This window comes from Scyliorhinus canicula, chromosome 14 (genome assembly GCF_902713615.1).
Source record: "Scyliorhinus canicula chromosome 14, sScyCan1.1, whole genome shotgun sequence".
In the NCBI taxonomy this organism is placed as follows: Eukaryota; Metazoa; Chordata; class Chondrichthyes; order Carcharhiniformes; family Scyliorhinidae; genus Scyliorhinus; species Scyliorhinus canicula.
This window is the reverse complement of record NC_052159.1, coordinates 148,685,269-148,704,900: the sequence shown is the minus strand read 5'-3', so window position 1 is coordinate 148,704,900 and position 19,632 is coordinate 148,685,269. Positions and strand designations below refer to the sequence as shown.

The 19,632-nt window shown below is 50.6% G+C and overlaps 1 protein-coding gene across 3 annotated transcripts in view; it reads right to left on the bottom strand.

Moving 5' to 3' along the window:
* The window catches only part of LOC119977701 (kelch-like protein 1), a 358,199-nt gene that overhangs the window by 57,465 nt on the left and 281,102 nt on the right, over positions 1–19,632 (bottom strand). For all 3 annotated transcript variants that reach the window (XM_038818882.1, XM_038818883.1, XM_038818884.1), the window contains one exon: positions 14,706–14,892. In XM_038818882.1, the coding sequence (XP_038674810.1) occupies positions 14,706–14,892 (187 nt within the window). The remainder of the gene's footprint in view (positions 1–14,705; positions 14,893–19,632) is intronic.

Sequence of the window (19,632 nt, the reverse complement as noted above, 5' to 3'; positions counted from 1 at the left end):
CAGATGGGTACACTGGTGATAGCAGCCACCACATTCCTGATGGCGATGCTGAGAAATGAAGAACTGCCAGCCTTTAATGAGCTGGCAGCTCTCCGAGGCAAGATTCCCACTCTCGGGGTCCTTGATCCCAGAGAAGGCCGGCTGCTGGCCACTGAACTGCCTGATTGGCATTTATCTCAATGGGCCTTCCTGAAAGGAGATGGCATGAGGTTCACACTGGTTCTCCAGCCAGTGAGTAAGATCGCCCTCACCTCCATTAAATCTCGCCCAATATCACTTTACGTGGCTCAGTGTCTCATTATATTTTATAATGCCATCGTGGAGTGCCGTGTTATCACCTCATAGGCGTCAAAAAATATGTTTTATTGTGTGAAAGATGCTTTATAAATACAAGGTGCTGTTCACTTTTGAAATTTTAATCCCCCCCACCCTGTTTCTCACCTCTCTTGGGGATGAAACTTCCCCCTTCCCCCCCCCCCCCCCCCCCCCCCCCGCCCTATAATCCAGGCTGCCACTCAGTAGGCAGGTACCAGAACTGGCATTGTTTTCAATCAGCAGAATTTAACGCACAAATGTTCTGTTCAGGTTAAACACCCCACTTTCATGAGAGACTTCAGCAAAAACCACGAAGCTGACGTTTCCAAAATGCGAAGTGCTGTGACACCCGGAACAAGATAACCGTCGGAAGGGCATGACCTTGAGAATGTGGAAAATTAATTGAAGTATCAATTATTAATTGGTTATTACATTTTGTGCAAGTTCAGAAATAATGGGTACTTCATTAAAACTTGACTCTGATGCACATTATTTCACTCCCCATTGAGGTAACAAGGCACTGTTAAAATAGCCTTTAAATATTGGTTCCTTTTTTGAGCAGATAGGGTTGATATTACAGCAGCAGCATGTGACAATGCCATTGATTCCGTTTACCATAGTTTAATCCATATCATTTAATCGTGAACTCTTTGTCCTGATGCCTGCATTTACCTGATTATTCAAATATGCTGGAACATTTTATTGGAATGCTGCTGAATCTGGAGATTTGCTTCCTGTCTTTTCCGTATTCATCTGTCATTTGTCTATCTGTGGCACATCATCATCAACCCTAACCCTATACCTTTAAATTGCAATGCTCTTTGTGGTTGATTTAATATCTGACTCTCAGTGCTCCTATTTCACGTCGGTGCAATTATACACACCGCACATTTCTCCCTGCAAAGTTGCTTATCTTGTGCACAAATCCCTGAGACGATACCAGGAAAGCACGAACATTTAATTATGCCAATTTTTTTCTTTGATTCACACTTTTAGTTTGTTTTATTTCTATGACATTTGATGTCAAACTTCATAATCTGTTTCCTCTGGAGGTATCGGAAATGAAATAACATTTACTTTCCAAGCTTTCCTAAAGGTCAGGGTAGCACCTGATCAAACACAGCTTGGGTAAAAATAGCAATGGTGCCATCATGTAGATGCACCTTTTAAATGCTCTATCCCTGCTCGCCATCATTTTCCTTTGTCAGCTCTAATTCTCTAGGCTCTTGGATTGACCTTTTGCTGCAGTAATTGCGAATGTCCTGTGCACAGTTACTTCCTTTGTTTCTCTCTTTCGTTAATTATTATTCCCTCTCTTTCCCTCACCCTTTCTGTATTTCTCTCTCTCTCTTTCCCTCTCTTTATCTTTCTCTCACTCTGTCCTTTTTTTAAATCTCTCTCCCTCTCTGTCTTTCCCTTCCTCTCCCTTCTCTGTATTTCCCTCTGTGTCTTTCCCTCACTCTGTCTTTTTTTAAATCTGTATTTCTCACTCTCTCCCTTTTTCTATCTCTCTCTCCTTCTCTGTGTTTCCCTTGTGTCTTTCCCTCACTTTCTCTTTCTCTTTCTCTAACTCTGTCTTTTTTAAAATCTGTCTGTCTGTCTCTCTCTTCACCTGTTTTTCTCCCTCTGTCTCGACCTTTCTCTCCCTCCCTCTGTTTCCCTCTCTAGCTCTCTCTGTTTCTTTCTCTTTCTTTTTATCTCTTTCCCTCTCTTTCTCGCTTCCTCTACCTCTCTCTCCCTCTCTGCATTTCCCTCCCTGTCTTTCCCTCACTTTCTCTCACTCTCTCTGTTTCTTTTATTCCTGTCTTTCTCTATCCCTATCTTCCTCTCTGTGTTTCGCTTCCTCTCTCCCTCTTTCTGCTTCCTTCCCTTTATCTCTCTTTTTCCCACTTTGCCTTTTGCTGTCTTTCCCCCTCTTTCTTTCTTGCTTTCTCTTTCTCTCTCTCTTTCACTGCCTCTGGAATAACTTCCACGTATCAACCAATTACTGTACATGAATTATTTATACTTGGTTTACGTTGTTTACTTTCTGCTGAGTGTTTTAAATGTTTCTTTAAAACAGTGATATCAATAACAATAGCTTGAAGAAATTACTGATACTGACAATGTGAGGGAGTGGATGCCATTAGAAAGTAATGGAGGATACTAGAGTTTGAATTATGCATGTTAATTAAAAGCTCCCTGGTGCCCTTGAAGTCAGTAACTAATCACAGCTAATTCACCCAAATTATGTCACATGCAATCAGCTGTCTAATCAGAAATGCTGAAATAACGATGGTGAAGTTAATGAGAATTATCTGTTGCTGTTCCACGCACCCTTCCTTCTTACAGGCTTGGGGAATCAATGTCAAGGAGCTCTCATAGCATCACGTGGTAATTTTGAAAGGCAACTCAAACAAGATAGACCAAATGATCATTGTCTGCACACACTAGAAATATTTTTCTAAATATCTTTTAGAGTGGATCAGAGGGATTAATTTCTTTGCAGAATCATTGTGAAGGTATATGTTGGCAATTTGGTCTTTGATTGTAAGCATATGACCAAATGACATAAATCAAATGAGAATGCAATATTATGCCAGTTATGCTGATATTATTGTGACAAATATGTAAATCTACACAAACCACAATTTCTTGATAATGGCACCTCTTGTAAGTTTTGCATTTTTTATTCTTATTCAGTCCAATTTTACTCCTTTGTCTGTCCTTATGTGGGGACTGGTACATAGAACACACAGTGCAGAAGAAGGCCATTTGGCCCATCGAGTCTGCACCGACCCACCTGAGCCCTCACCTCCACCCCATCCCTGTAACCCAATAACCCCTCCTAACCTTTTTGGTCACTAAGGGCAATTTATCATGGCCAATCCACCTAACCTGCACGTCTTTGGACTGTGGGAGGAAACCGGAGCACCCGGAGGAAACCCACGCAGACACGGGGAGAAGGTGCAGACTCCACACAGACATTGACCCAGCGGGGAATCGAACCTGGGATCCTGGCACTGTGAAGCCACAGTGCTATCCACTTGTGCTACTGTGCTGGTCAAATTCCTAATTTCATCCTGGTCATGTGCTCCCATTCTTCCCATATATAAACCGAAACAATGAGAATTGGCTGAATATTTAACCAACTACAAGCTTGTTTCTTTACTTGTCCCATTGCCATCTCATTCTGCCTTGCGCCGTCATCCCTTTGGTCATCTAATTTCTGCTACTGACCATGTATTCACAAACCTTCTCTTTGCTCTTTATTCATTTCGGAATAACTAATACATCAATTAATGTCCACTTCAGGACCTCACCCCACCATTGCTGATGTTAACCCAGGTGAGGGACCCGGGGCACTGGGAGCTTTGTGGGAGTGGGGAGGGGTGGGGTGGGATGAGGGGGGGGAGGGGGGTGTTGGTAGGGAGAGGGGGCGTTGCGATCACTGACCAAACTCCTGCCTAAGCTGCTGATCCCATCACGATTTAGACTCCAGTGCGGAAGGCAGGGAGTGCAATGCGGTCAGAGTCACTGGCAACATCTTTTGGATGAGATATCAAACTGATACTCCAACTGACCATTCTCAGGGAAGTCATGTTACAAGTACATACAGGGCTCGATTCAACTAAATGACAACGAAGACCCTAGTGAGTGCGTTTAGCCACGTGTTTCCCAGCGCTCGCAGTGGCGAGAAACACGTAGATGTACAATGCGGCTCATATTGTATAAGGGGCCTCAGCAGAGAACACGTGGCCGAGGCCACACATAATCCTGTTTTGTATACTGGGGAGCACTGCCATTTAAAAATGGCATCCCGATATCCACAGCCCCCTCCTCGCACACAACACCCACGCAGGTGGCACCAGCAGTGCCAGGGCACCACCCTGCCCAAAGGGCACGTAGCTGGGTGTCTCCGATCACCTGGGACTCCACCACGAGTCCCTGTTTGTGGGGATCAGTGCTGAACGGAGCTCATCCAAGGTCTCTGAGGAAAGTGGATGAATCCCAAAGCCTCAGGTACCTCGGGAATCTGCACATTGCAGTGAGACCAATGTGTAGATTTTCCAAAAATGGGCGAGATTTACATTGCAACGCCTTGCGCGATTGCGTTGGATCTCGCGAGGCGTTGTGAGTTGGGTAGGTCCCGGGAGCGGGATCTCCCATTTTGTATCAGCCACGCTGTGCCGTGGCGAGCTGCTTTTCGGCGCAGTGTGGCCATTGGACCGTGGCCGATAGTTTTTATTGCTTGTAACCAGCCTATTAACCTTCATATCTACAGAATCCCGACAGTGAGATAGGAGGCCATTCAACCCATCACATCGGCACCGATCCCCCATAAGAGACACCCCCCACCCCATACCCGCAATCCCGCGCATCAATTATGGCCAATCCACCGAGCCTGCACATCTATGGATGGTGGGAGGAAACCGGAGCGCCAGGAGGAAACCCACACACCAACGGGGAGAACGTGCAAACTCCACACAGACAGTCACCCGAGGCTGGAATTGAAGCCGGATACTGGCGCTGTGAGACAGCCGTGCTAACCACCGTGCCACCCATGTCATAGATGTTGTAGATGCTTGTTGAATTTTTTTCAATCTCAAAGCACGTTATAAGTAACCTTGATCGATTAAAACAGATATAGACACACTGGTGAAAATGCAACATAATTTACAAGGGTAATACCAGAATTGAGTGCTGAAACCTGTCAGGGAAAACCGAACAGCCTCTTTTTGCCTGATGCAAAGGGACAGAAATAGGCCATTTGGCCCTTTGAGTCCCTGCCATCATTCACTGCGATAATGGCTGATCTGTGACCTCACGCCATATCTATGTTTGTCCCACAACTCTTAATATATTTGGTCAACAAAAACCTCTCAATCTCAGATAGATTTGAAATTAACAATTAGCGTAATAGAGAAATACAGCACAGAACAGGCCCTTCGGCCCACGATGTTGTGCCGAACTTTTGTCCTAGGTTAATCATAGAATTTTTGACACTAAGGGCAATTTTTCATGGCCAATCCACCCAACCTGCACATCTTTGGACTGTGGGAGGAAACCGGAGCACCCGGAGGAAACCCACGCACACACGGGGAGGATGTGCAGACTCCACACAGACAGTGACCCACGTCGAAATCGAACTTGGGACCCTGGAGCTGTGAAGCAATTGTGCTGTCCACAATGCTACCGTGCTGCCCTTAAAATGTCAATGTTATGCTTGTGGAAGAGATATCCAAACTTCCACCAACCTCTTAACCTCGCTCCTGAAAAGCCTACCTCAAATTTCAAATAATCTGGCAAAGGGAAGGCCAAGGGCTGATGTGGTACAACATGAATGGGTTTGATTGGGAGATGTGGAGAAGATGTTTTTACTTGTGGAGGAGTCCAAAACTAATGGTCATAAATAGAACATCCTCACTAAGAAACCCAACAGGAAATTCAGGTGAAACTTGTTTGTGCAGAGGGTGGTTAGAATGTAGAATCTGCTACCGTAAGGAGTAGTTAGATAGAACCAGCGTCAGCCACGTCAACAACGACCTTCCCTCCATCATAAGGTTGGAAGTGGGGGGTGCTCAGTCATGATTGCACAATGCGCAATGCATTTGCGCCTCAACAGGGCACAAGTAAGAAGTGTGATGGAATAGTCTCCACTTGCCTGGATGAGTGCAGTTCCAACAAAACTCAACAAGTTCAACACCATCCAGAACAAAGCAGCCTGCTTGATTGGCACTCCTTCCACCAATCTCATCATTATTCCCACCACCGACGCACAGTGGCAGCAATGTGTACCATCTACACTATGCACTGCAGCAACTGACCGAGCCTCCTTCGACAGCACCTTCCAAATCCGTGACTTCTGCCACCTGGAAGAGCAGCAGATGCATGGGAACACCACCACCTGCAGGTTTGCCTCCTAGTCACCCACCATCTTGACTTGAAACTATATCGGCCAGGCCTTCACTGTCACTGGGTCAGAATCCTGGCACTCCCTCCCGAATAGCACTATGAGCGTACCTACAACACATGGACTACAGCGGTTCAAGAAGGTGGCTCACAACCATCTTCTCAAGGGAGCTCGGGATGGGTATAAATGTGATGCCTACGTCCATGAGAGAATGAAAAAGAAAACCAGCCTAGATACATTTAAGGAAAGTTTGGTATTTACAATGAAGGTGAAAGGAATCTAAGGCTATGTTGATGGGGTTGGATGAAGGAGAATTGGAGGAAGCATGTGTGGAGCATTACAAAAAAGAGCTGTTTTTGCATAAAGACGTCCATTCCAAAGTGGTTTACAGCCAGTGGAGTGCTTTTGAAACAAAGTCACTCTTTGTCACGTGGGAAACAGCAGCATCAACAAGATGGCTGCTTTCTGTGCTGTGAATTCTATGTTAACTCAAAATAATGTCCAACAGTCGCAGTAAGAAAATGCCTGAAGGGATTTGTCACAAATTGACACACCACAATGAAATTGTAAGTGGGAAACTTTACCCAGTTCTGCTTTTGCGTACAAAGTCTTTGCAAACTGTTTTGCACTGCAGGGGCGAAATTCTCTGACTCCCAGCAGGGTCGGAGAATCGCCTGGGGCGTGACGTCCGCGCCGATCGGCGAGGCCACTGCGGCGATTCTCCGGCCCGCGATGGGCCGAAGTCCCGCCGCTGGGAGGCCTCTCCCGCCGCTGAGGTTTGAACCACCTCTGGTGGCGGCGGGATCGGCGGCGCGACCAGGCCCCCGGGGTCCTGGGGGGGGGGGGGGGGGGCGTGAGGCGATCGGGCCCTGGGGGGTTCCCCCACGGTGGCCAGGCCCGCGATCAGGGCCCCCCGATCGGTGGGCGGGCCAGTGCCTTGGGGGCACTCTTTCTCCTCCGCCGCCACCACGGCCTCCGCCATGGCGGAAGCGGAAGAGAATCCTCCAGCGCGCATGCGCCGGTGGTGATATCAGCAGCAGCTGCCACTGACGTCACCACTGGCGCATGCGCGAACCAGCGAAGGCCTTCCGGCCAGCCCCGGCACCGGGCGGCAGGCCTGAAAGGCCGCTGGTTCCGGTTTTGGCGCCAGTCGGTGTGGTGCCAACCGCTCCGGAGCGGGCCTAGCCCCCAAAGGTGTGGAATTCTCCGCAGCTTTGGGGAGGCCCGACGCCGGAGTGGTTGGCACCACTCCCCTATGCCGGGCCCCCCGTCCCGCCGGGTAGGGGAGAATCCCGCCCCAGGTTTCCAAAGGTATGTGAAGGTGAAACATTCCTTAAGTGCGATTTCTTCAAAATCTGTTTGCTCGGGTGGCCTCATCAAGTCAAAGGCATTGTCAAATTCCCTCCTCTTATAACCCCCCATGCAGGGGTTCACAATGTACAGTTCAATACACATAAATAGTCATTCTAAATGTCATTTTCCATTGATCTTTCTAAGCGTGCGTTACAGCAAAGTTTAGCTTCAGAATTTGAGTGCTACTGTATTTGTAAGTGTAGCAATTGATTTTTCTAGATTGTTCCCCACGGATGAAATGGACGAGTTTATGAAATAATAATTCAAACAAAATTTATTATTATCAGGTGAGGAACTATCCTGAGATATTAGTTCTGAATGGTGGGTTGTGTAGAAAGATTGGAATTATAGGAATATACAGGGCGGAAGGAGGCGATTCAGACGACCATGTCTGTGCCAGTTTACAAGTGGCCATCCAGCTTAATCCCATTTTCCAGCTCTTGGTCCATTGCCTTGTAGGTTATAGCACTTCAAGTGCCTATTTTTTTAATGTTATGAGGGTTTCTGCTTCGGTCACATGTTCAGGCAGTGCGTTCCAGAACGTCACTTCACAATAGCTGAAAACATGGGCTGGATTCTCCATTTTGGAGACCAAGTCCCCACGCCGGCATCTTTTATGCCCAGAAACTGGCGTCAAATGGCCACCGGTTCCCCATTTCGCTGGGGACTAGCAGGGAGGCAGCGCAGCTGCCGATACGGCGATAGAAGTTCCTGTTCGGAGGCCGGTACAGTGGCTGTGCCGTGCTCCATGGCGGACTCAGCCCGCTGGCCTGGATGGCCAAAGTAGTGTCCCCCATCGGCCACTCGCTTGCCCCGGACTGCCCGCCTACAGAGCCCCCAGACCCGAATAAAGCCCCACTGCCCGCGGATCGGCCCTCTCCCGAATTTGGCGGTGCCGGACTGAGTCCGCAGCCGCCACGCGAGCTTCCCGGACGGTGTGAGCACCCGTAACCCACGCCGTCGGGATTTTCATTTTCATTTCAGTGCCGTCGACGGCATACCCTCACCGCAGGTTTCCCGGGGCACGGTAGCACAGTGGTTAGCACCGTCGCTTCACAGCTTCAGGGTCTCAGGTTCGATTCCCGGCTCGGGTCACTGTCTATGCGGAGTTTGCACATTCTCCCCGTGTCTGCGTGGGTTTCCTCCGGGTGCTCCGGCTTCCTCCCACAAGTCCAAAGATGTGCAGGTTAGGTGGATTGGCCATGCTAAATTGCCCTTAGCGCCCAAAAGGGTTGGGTGGGGTTGCTGGGATGGGGTGGAGGTGTGGGCTTAAATGGGTCCTCTTAACCAAGGGCTGGTGCAGACTCGATGGGCTGAATGGCCTCCTTCTGCTCTGTACGTTATTTGATTCTGTGATTCTATGATAGCAGATAACATGATGGGAAGATGCCGCTGCCGGCCGACAAACAGGCCTCAGGGAGGCCAGAATATCCTGTCCTTAAGCGTGTTTCAATAAAATTCCTTTGACTGCTAATTAAATGCAGGTATTAAACTTTTTAACATTAATACGCTTGTTTGCTAATATTCCATTGGACCCATCTGTTCCAACGTATAGCTATGCAGTACATGGCAAATCTTAAATTTTTCCTTCCTACCTCTTCCCTTTGTCGATGCTGAGGTGGCCATGATGTGGAGATGCTGGTGTTGGACTGGGGTGAGCACAGTAAGAAGTCTTACAACACCAGGTTAAAGTCCAACAGGTTTGTTTCAAACACGAGCTTTCGGAGCACTGCTCCTTCCTCAGGTGAATGGAGAGGTATGTTCCAGAAACATTTATATAGACAAAGTCAGACCGGCCAGACAATGCTTGGAATGCGAAATTCCATTTCATTCGCATTCCAAGCATTGTTTGGCATCTCTGACTTTGTCTATATAAATGTTATCGCTATAGGTTGCTCTCGAGTAAGTTACTTGTTTTTCCTGTTTATTTTGATCCTTTGTTTCTTTGTCCCATTAGAGAACCTTCCCTCACTGCCCTTGGTGAATGTTTTTAATTCATCTTTTGCCAGAGTTTCATTTATATTCATTAAATCCACCATCGGTTGGGAAGCGACGCTAATGCATTATTCATTTCACTATAAACTACTGAGCAGCTGAATAGTAGAATCATAATCAACGTTAGGAATACACATCAAACTTGCCGCATAAATTCACACAAATAAGAACCGTTTACTGCAGAAACGATGCAATAAAGTTTGATTCCATAAAAAAGCTTCATCTTTATAACGTTCTTCATGCCTTGGGACCGCAGCTGTTTCGACCGTTCGAATCCCTTCTTCTGGCTCGTCTAACTACTTAGCTCTCAGTTTATTGGCCTTTAACTGTGGCTCGAGATGTTGACCATTTGTAGGAGAAACATGTTTGTCTTAAGGATAGAATTGGCGACTGGAGTTACAAGCAGATAAACTTTTGGGGCTGGAGTTTCTCCTTAATTATGCCCATTTATGTCAGCGCATTTCTGCCCGCACCCCAACGTTGGAATAACAGATGCAAAAACACAAATTGTGTTAATTGAAACTAAAGTCTCCGCAACGTTTGTCACCGGTGTTGCAAAACATTGTGCTGGAAGCAGGAACTGCCCTCCCAACAAAACTAGTTTGGCCGCCAAAGCTATCTGTGCACTCTCACATAACCATGCCCCCCACCCCCACCAACTGGGTGAATTATTCACCATTGGAAGTTTCTGCTCACTGCGCTCATTTGCCGGTCTTTGAGGAGGTTCTGAAAATTAACCTGGATCTCTTTAGTGCAAAGCCACTAACAGCTGCACCCTGAAGGGTTTGAAAGATTTTTTTTAAATTTGAAGCGCGATTCTCTGGTCTTGACCGCAGTGAGTGAGAACGGAAAATTGGGCGTTCTGGCCAGAACCCCATTCACTTCCAGCCTTGCCGGAAAATCACAGCCGCAAAGGAGGACGGAGGATTTGGGCCAATGTTTGCTGAGGACGTTGCTGTTTAGTTCTTTAGTTGGGGAAAAGACTTTGGGCGGGATTCTCCGATCCAGCGGCTAAGTGTTGATGCCGTCGTAAAACCCGGAGAGTTTTACGACGGCGTGAACGGGCCGCTGTTCTGAGTTGCAAAAGGGGCCCGCACGGTCGTGCGCCGAGAAGCGGGGTGGTAGCGGCCCCAGATTGGAGCCAGATAGGCGCGATGCGCCAATGACGCCGGAACACGCCGCTAAAGGTACGCGAGCGGTGCGGAGTCCCGAGACCGCCGCCATCCGTACCAACCCGAGGTTCAGGGACCACGACCTGGACACGCTGCTGGACGCAGTCGAGGAGAGGAGGGTGATCCTGTGCCCCAGAAGAGGACACCACCACCCGCGCAGCACCGTCTGGCGTTTGTGGAGGGAGGTGGGCAATGCCGTCAGCACCGTAGGGCACACCCCATGCACCGGCGACCAGTGCCGCAAGAAGATGCACGACCTCACGAGGGCAGGCAAGTTGAGTACACAGTGACATGCCCCTGGCACCACCCACCCAATACCACCCACACATGTGAAAGGCACCCTCCCAAACCCCACAGGGGAGGCCAGACGCCATGGAAGCCCGTCCACTGACATGGGGACCCAGGACACAGGGTCACACATGTCAAGAGGGAGGTGGCGCAGTCCCAGACAGGGATGGCCCACTCCCTGAGCTCTATCCCTGCTAACATTCAGACCCTGGTTGATATCGCAGCGGGTCTCCAGGACTGGCAGCACTAGGTGTCGGTGGTGCCTCGGGGCTTATCTACGCTCGCACCGCTGTCCCATGGAGAGGCCCGGGGGCCACCAGGCACCCCGAGGCAGGAGAAGGGGCTGAGGCCTGTGCTGCCCCAGGAAACGAGCACCTAGGTGGAGCCAAGTGGCAGGGCAGGAGTCTCAGCAGTCCGCCTCCACTCCTGCTGTACCGTCTGGGGAGCCACAGAGACCTAGTGGTAGAGCCCGTAAGGCCAGGACGTTAGACACCTAGTAGGTTGGCACAGGTGCAGGGCACAGTTTAGTTATGGGGCTAGGGCACATGTATGTAACGTTTCTAATTAAACTCGCTGTCACACCATTGCAAGCTGCCTCTGCTATGTCCGATGTCTGCGGGGTCAGGTAAGGGATTGAGTGCCAATGCGGTTGAGGGGTTAGGGAACTTTAACCCTGGTGGGTGTATTGTGTGCCCCCCCCCCCCCCCCCCGGAAGTCCATGCCACCCCGCCCTCAGAGGTACGACAGGGTCAAGTAATGGAGTGCCCAGCCCGCATACAGGGACCACCCATGTGGAGGGCGTAAATGTGCCCGTGAGTCAGACATTGTCTAACAATTTTGAGCTCACAGCTCATCACAGTCGCGGGCTGTCATCATCCTCCATGGCATCGAGCACACTCGCTTCCACAAGCAACCGTGTGAGCCCAGCCCATTGTGCCACAGGTGTATGTGTAATGGTGGGGTGTGGTGCACGAGGTCGTGTGAGAGGTAAGGGTAGTGGGTGGTGTGGGTGGTGCGCCTCATGGGTGTTGTAGGAGGTGGAGGTGTGGTGAGGTGGTGCCGTTCAGTGGGGTCAGTGCCCATGCTCAGCGGGCCCCTGCCACCTAGTTGGTGAAACGTGCGGCGATCAACGCCTCCCGTGCTCGCTGGCCAAGCCAGTGCATCGTGCAGCCTCCCGTCCATATCCAGCCCCCATGTCCCGTCGATTTCCCCAACCTCACTCTCCATCCTCTTTATCTGGAGAGCCGTGCCCTTCCCAGGACCCCCGCTCTGCCTCTTCCTTCTCCTCCTCCAGCACACCGCCCCCTCTGCTGAGCTATATTGTGGAGGACGCAGCAGAACACAATGATGCAGCCGACCCTATCTGACGGGTACTGGAGGGTCCCTCCAGAGCGATCCAGGCAGCTGAAGCGCATCTTCAGCAGCCCACAGCACCTCTCGCTCACACCCCTGGTTGCTGCATGGGCCTTATTGTAGTGGGTCTCCACGTCGGTCTGTGGCCACCGCACAGGCGTCATCAGCCATGACCGCAAAGGGTAACCCTTGTCGCCCAGCAACCAGCCCTTCAGCCGGGGAGGGGGTGTTCCTCAAACATGGCGGGGATGAACGATTGTGCCAGGATAAATGCATCATGTACACTGCCCGGTAACCGGGTGCAGACGTGCAGGATCTTCATCTGGTGGTCGCAGACCACCTGAATGTTCATGGAGTAGGTCCCCTTCCTGTTCATGAACACTGCAGGTGACCGCATGGCGACGTGCACCCCATCGATCACCTCCTGGACCATGGATATCCTGACCATGGCTGTGAATCACGCTGCCCGGGCATTCAGGTGGGTCCGGTCCACGGGGAACTGGATGTTGCGGGCCGCAATGTCGTACAGGGCTTCAGTCAATGCACAGATGCACCGGTGCACCGATGGCTGGGAGATGCCGGACAGGTCCCCACTCGGCGACTGGAACGACCCCATCGCGTAGAAGTTCAGGGCCACCGTAACCTTGATGGCCACCAGGATAGCATGTCCCCCCCCAGTGCCACGCGGTGCCCAGTGTGCTATCAGGTGGCCGATATGGGCGAGGGTCTCCCGGCTCATCCAGAGTCTCCTCCTGCATGCTCTGTCCGGCAGGTCCTCGAAGGACATGCGGCACCGTTAGACACGAGTCCTCATTGGCTGCCTCAGGCGCCGTGGCACCACCTCCTCCTCCGCTTCCCCCTCCTCCTTCTTCCCCCATCCACATCGGTATCCTCATCCTGTGCCTTGACCCCATCATTGTCCTCCTCATCCTCCTCCTGTTTGGGGGGGGGGGGTGCGACCCTGCCGCCTGAGCAGGTGCCACCTGGCCCTCTGCAGCCCGTCCCTCTGCAGCATCTGCCGCTGCCACCGCCTCTCTGAGCCGCCTGCGCCGACGCTGCAACAGGGCTGCATGCAGGGCAGCGGCCCCAGCCACGGCGGCCAACATCGCTGGCTGGTGCCCAAGCATTATTATCTGCAGGGGGTGGGGGGTAGACAACAGGTTTAACCATGGCGCATGGCCCTCTCCACAACCACATGCCATGGGCTTCAAGGCCGCCCTGGTTGTCGGTTGCGCCATGCTTGCGCCACACACATGCACCCACCCCTGGCCGTACCCTCTGTGCCCCAATTCCTGTTGCACGCCCCTCATGATGGCGCCACTGATGGATGGCACTGCCCTCACTGGGGACTGCCATGGGTGCGGCATGGACCTACCCGCCAGTGGGTGCCGCCAGCTGGGTGGGCCGCCCCCCCCCCCCCCCCGAGGGGGGTCCGGCACCCATACGCACGGACGGGGTGGTTGTCCTCAGCCAGCGCACGGGGTCGATGCCCATCAGCCTGGCCATCGTAATGGCGGACGTGGCTTAGGCACCGTCCTGCCATGGAGGCCCGTTCCCAGCCGGCGATGCTGTCCTGCCCACGCACTTCCCGAACCTGGGGGTCCTCCCCCCGGCTCACGATTTTTAAAAGCAGGTTAGAACAGCGCCGGCGTGACCTGGGGTCATGACGTCGTGACTTCGGCCCAGACGCAGAATGGCTAAACGGACCCCCTACGGCGATACTCCGGGGCGCTTGGCGCCGATCACAACTGCTCCGTTTGGGTCTGTTGGGAGAATCGCGAAACGGCGTCGCGCGAAGAACCGGCACGAACGGGGATTCTCCTAACCGGTGGGGACTCAGAGGATCTCGCCCTTTGTACATACACAGGGAGGTTGTGTGGAACACATCTGATCTGTAGGACTACTGTTCTGTTCTGTCTACATAGCACACCATACCCTATCTCATTGACAGTGATGGACAGCGCGTGCAGATACGTCACTTAAAGGCACATCACAACAACCTGTATTGCAATCTGACTAAAAATCATTTTGTAATATTTTGCAAGTCATTTTCATTTGTTTAAAATCACATTCCTTTCAGATGGTGGATTGATACTGGACTCAAAATGCCCTTATTTTAGTGTTACTTTTTACTGTACTTCTCTTGCATTTTATGTCCATTGCAAATGTTTCAGATCAAATAACAGCCAGAAGATTTTAATCTGAACATGTTCAAATCTTTCACAGCATGCGCACAGCAAAGATGCATCAACCTTCAGTGCAGCAACTTTTTATGTTAAGCATTTGCCCATGAATTAACATCATTCTGACGTTCAAATCTGCACCACAAAGCCTACCTTTATTTGCATCTATCCCTCCAACGGCGTAGAGGGCTCCTACAGTTGACTTCCGAGGCCTGGTCCTTGGACTCTGCATTAAAGGGCGTCTCTCTGGTAATAGATGGTACTTCATGGCTTCAAGAATAAGTTTTTGACATTCCAGGTCATCCTTAAAGAGAGCATTATTTTCAAGGTCTGCCAAAAGCTGTAAAACAATAAATTAGTAAATAAACACATCCAGGTAACTGATTTCAATATTTCCGAGCAACTGCTCATAAAGTGTATCAGGAGTAGTAGATATTGAGCAAGGAGATCGAAGCTGGAAGTTACTCCAGCAATTCTGATTAAATTGTCAAGTTTATATTGTTTATCAATTTCAGCAGGACTTCAAGGTTAAATTTTAGTCTCATAACTTTTTCACCAGCATAATGTATTTTTATACCATATGTTATGGGGTGATTTATTGGAAACATTTCTAAGTGTCATTTTGGGCGTGATTGGCGGGGTGTTTCTCGACTGCCGCGTTGGCGCGATCGTGGCCCGTATTTAACGGCACTTAGTGTCAGAAATGAGCCGCCACGTGCTTCTCGCCTTCGCTGGCTGTCCTCACCGTCTGATTCGCCAGACTTGCGCATCAGTGTCTCACCGCTAACAAGAGGGAGCTGCTTTTAAACGCTCCCTCACTATTCATTCCCAGTCAACACGCAAGCACGGCAGCACGCAGACCTGCTCCTCGCTTTGGGGATGCCGACTTGGCCAGGCTTCGCAACGCCATTGATGCAAAACTGGACATCCTGTTCCCCTGAGGGGGGGTCAGAGGACCAGCAGCAAGGTCACCAATAGCACCTGGGAGGCTGTGGCAGTGGCTGCCAGTGCGGGCAGCATGACCAGGGGGACCGCCGTCCAATGCAGGAAGAAGACCAACTACCTCCACCGAATGGCTAGGCTAAGTTATTACTTCCATCCTGGCATCAATTCCATCTGTCACCCCTCAAATTCTCAACCTCCCTCCCCCAAAACAAATCACTGGATGACACCTCGCATCCTTCCCACATCCGACCTTTGTGCTTGCTCCTCAGAACCCATTGGCACCCATCAGCACAACCCCTGCATGTCCATGTGTGGTGCCCACACATGCCACCTGCTATGGACTTCCCTGATCCATCAAGCATGCGGCTCACAATGCCATCTCTTTTTCCCCACAGGAGAAGATAGCCCATAATAGGTAGGAAAGGACCAAGATGGGAGGGCAGAGTACCAGAGATCTCAGACCTTACCCCCTTTGAGGGCCCTGGAAATCACAGGGTTGACCGAGGAGAGAGCAGGCAGCGACAGCGAAGTTGACCTGCGCTGCAGAGGTGAGGAACCAGTGGCCCTTCACCCAGATGACCTGCCTCAAGTCAGTTGTTCACGTCAGGCAAAATTGTCTTTCCCGCTCACTGACCAGGTGCCCATTATCTCACAGGATCTCCATCTGATGAGGCCGGGTCATCTGGAGTCATTTCTCCCCCTGCCCACCATCCAAGAGACCAACTCGGAGAAGATCCTCTGAGGAGACCAGAATCGAGGCATCACAGCTATCACCCCCACTGTCCACCAGTGCAGACACAAATACCTCGGTGGATGACATTAGTGGACACTTCTGGACACAATCTGGTGAGCACCACACGGTTGCTGATGCACATCAGGTGGAGGCAGGAAAATCCAGCAGAGTCAGCAGTCGGAGGTCTGCTGGATCCCAGGACTCAGCTGGGTCCCAGTCTGATGCCGAGTCTGAGGACAAGGTTCTGCCAGAGCTGATGCAGGTGATAAGACACAGCCGTGAGATTCAGGAGAAGATTTCAACAACATGCCAGCGACTGCAAGGCCGATTGGAGGAGTCCCAAAGGCTGCAGGTGCAGGAGATGATGTTGACATGGTGTAACACTGAGGTTAACACTGCTAGGGTGGTGACCGCAGTGGAACGCCTGAAGCACAATGTCTCCATCTTGAGTGGTGCTGCCCAAGCCATGGCTCAGTCTGTGATAACCATGGCTGAGGGCACTGAGGAACATATCGAGACGCAGGTGGGCATTGCTGAGGCACACAAGAGCATACAGCAGTCACTGAGGAGCATCGTTGACGGCAGGCATTGGAGAGCCACCAGATGTAACAGACTCAGAGACCTCTGCAGCTCACTCCAGCTGCCCCTCCATCCCATGGAAACGCCCAAGGACCTACTGGCACCGTCAGGGAGGAGGAAGCACTGGAGGCCAACACGAGGCCTGTCACCAAAGAGCCAACGGCGATTTCCAGTTCTTCGAAAACACCCCCCTGACACCAGCGCATCTCCAGGGCCACGGGAAGAAAAGCTTGGCATGGTGATGCCAGTGACACCAGTGTGACGGCCAGGTGTGCCCCCCCCCCCTCCCCCCCCGGCTCTGGTTATCCAGGGAACATCCGCCAAGGGCATCAAAAGCTACAGGGCATGGAAAGCAGCGGGGCTACCTCTTCCTCCGCTGTGCAATCTGGGGACACTCCCACCACCCACCGCCCCCTGGGTCCAATTTCAAAGGCCCCCAAAGAACGTTCAGAGGATGGGTGTGAGTGCGCTGTCAGCAGAAAGAGAGGATTCAGACTTTGGCATAAACTGAGGAGCATGAGAGCTATCCTCACAGTGAGTGATCATCACTCTCCTGCCTTGTATCTTGACCCACAGACAGTGCCGACAGAGGCCATCATCCTGGTCTGATGTTACACAGACCCTTGGAGGAGGGAACAGGATAATCGGGGTGCGGGCGTGATGTGGGAGAGTTAGGGAATGGGGGCGAGGAAGGAGGGATTGGGGGGAATAAGAGGAATGTGGGGAAGGAGGAATTGTCGGCGGGATTGGAAGGGAAGAAGGAGATTGGGAGAGAGGTGCGGAATGGGAGGAAGGAGGGATGGGGGAGTAGAGTGATTGGGTGGAAAGAGCACTGGACTGGGAGGGAAGCAAGGGAATGCAGAGGAGGAGGGGATGGGGGGGGGGGGGGTGGAAGGAAGTATTGATGGGGAGAAGATGTAACCACGGCGTCTCCTTGTGATCTGGACTCGTATCTTGTGCAGCTGACTTGCCTCCATCTCAATGGCGATAGATTGGATATGAATGGAGTCAGTTACCATGCCTCTCATGGCACAACACCAAACAAATCTCAAGGATTGCCTGCAAACTTCTAGCGGCCATTAATCTGATTTAGTCCAGACACTGGGCTCAGCATCCAGAAACAACACAAGGGTAAACTCTTTGGCATCTAAAACATCACCAAGGCAAAACACCAGAGCAACAAATGCTCACCATGCACACCAATTGTCGATGCTGTTTTCAATCTGTAATTTATTTCAATGGTGTTTGGAGACCCTTTCATGGAATGGTGCAAGGTAAGTGATGAAAGAAGTGGGATCAGTGAGTGCTGAAGCTAATGTTCATTGCATTTGGTACATGGTGAGGACTGCATGCACTTTGATTTATCATCATTGGCTTCCCCCGATTCAAGGACGACGTCTTCTCTGGGCCGTGAGTCTTTGCCATGGATCTTCATGTGACTGAACAGGCCGATTCTCAACTGAAGATCTGAGGAAACATGGGGCAGGTTATCTCATGGGCAAGTAGGAAGTGGAACTGGCACTGCTGATCTCCTCTTTAACGTTGGCCTTTTCAGACAAGTGGCTGCCAAAGTATTGGAGCTGCTCCACATTTTCCAGAGCCTCTCCTGTAACGTTTAGGGGAGGTGAAATATATGACCAGTTATGGGTTGATATAGGAGTTTTGTTTTGTCAGTATTCAGTAAAAGGCCGAGAATCCTGTACGCAGATTTGAAGATTAACCAGATTTGCAAACCACCCTCTTTAATCTTACATTGAGTGAAGAGGGTGTTTCTATGAAGCTCTCGTTCGCGAAATCCTACCATTTGGTTCTTGCTTCTAGCTTTAGCAGGAATAACTTTGGTTGCCTTCAATTTGCCTTGTTATGTTCTTGGCTGAAGATGGGTATCCCTTTCTTCATTTGTGATATATTTAAGTCTCTTTGCATGACCAAGCTTTGAAGTTTGCAGCAGATGGCAATGATCTACGACATTCAGTTGGTGGGCATTGAAAGATCTCTTGTCTGGCAAAATAAGCTCTGAATCAAGATGCCTGTGGTGTGTTCAACGATGGTCTTGATGAATGCAGAGGCTTTGCATCGGTTTATGTTGCTCATAGCAGTCTCAAAAGCTAGAGATAAAAAAGGGTAACCGAGGTAACTTAGGAGCCCCCTTTGTCATTTTTGTTATTCCCCGTCAATCCATCCTGGCAAGGTGAATTATCTCGAGATGAAAGCTGACTCCTGACTCAGAAACAGGGATTAATTTATTTTAATGGTTGTCTGGACAATCTTCACGTGGATGATAGAATTTCATGAAGGATAAACTGCGCAGATTACTCCATGGACATGAGTGAAAACAAAATGATGGATTTTAAGGAACACTGTCCGGGGGACAAATAATGCATAGTTCTGTCATTCTCCTGTTGGTTGTCCATAGAGAAAGTAATGATGTTGTTTGCTCTGGTTGAAACATTTGCTAACCATTGATTGACTCATGGTTTTCCGTGAGAGCTGAGTATGAGCTGGGAATGTCGAGAATTAGTGAAATGAAAAATGAAAATGAAAATCGCTTATTGTCACAAGTAGACTTCAATGAAGTTACTGTGAAAAGCCCCTAGTTGCCACATTCCAGCGCCTGTCCGGGGAGGCTGGTGCGGGAATTGAACCGTGCTGCTGGCCTGCTTTAAAAGCCAGCGATTTAGCCTGGTGAGCTAAACCAGCCCCGAAATAATGAAATATCAGCCAAAGAATCCAAATGGCGGTAGACTCAATGGCATCCGGATTAGAACCATAGAATCTCTACAGGGCAGAAGGAGGCCATTCGGCCCATCGAGTCTGCACCAA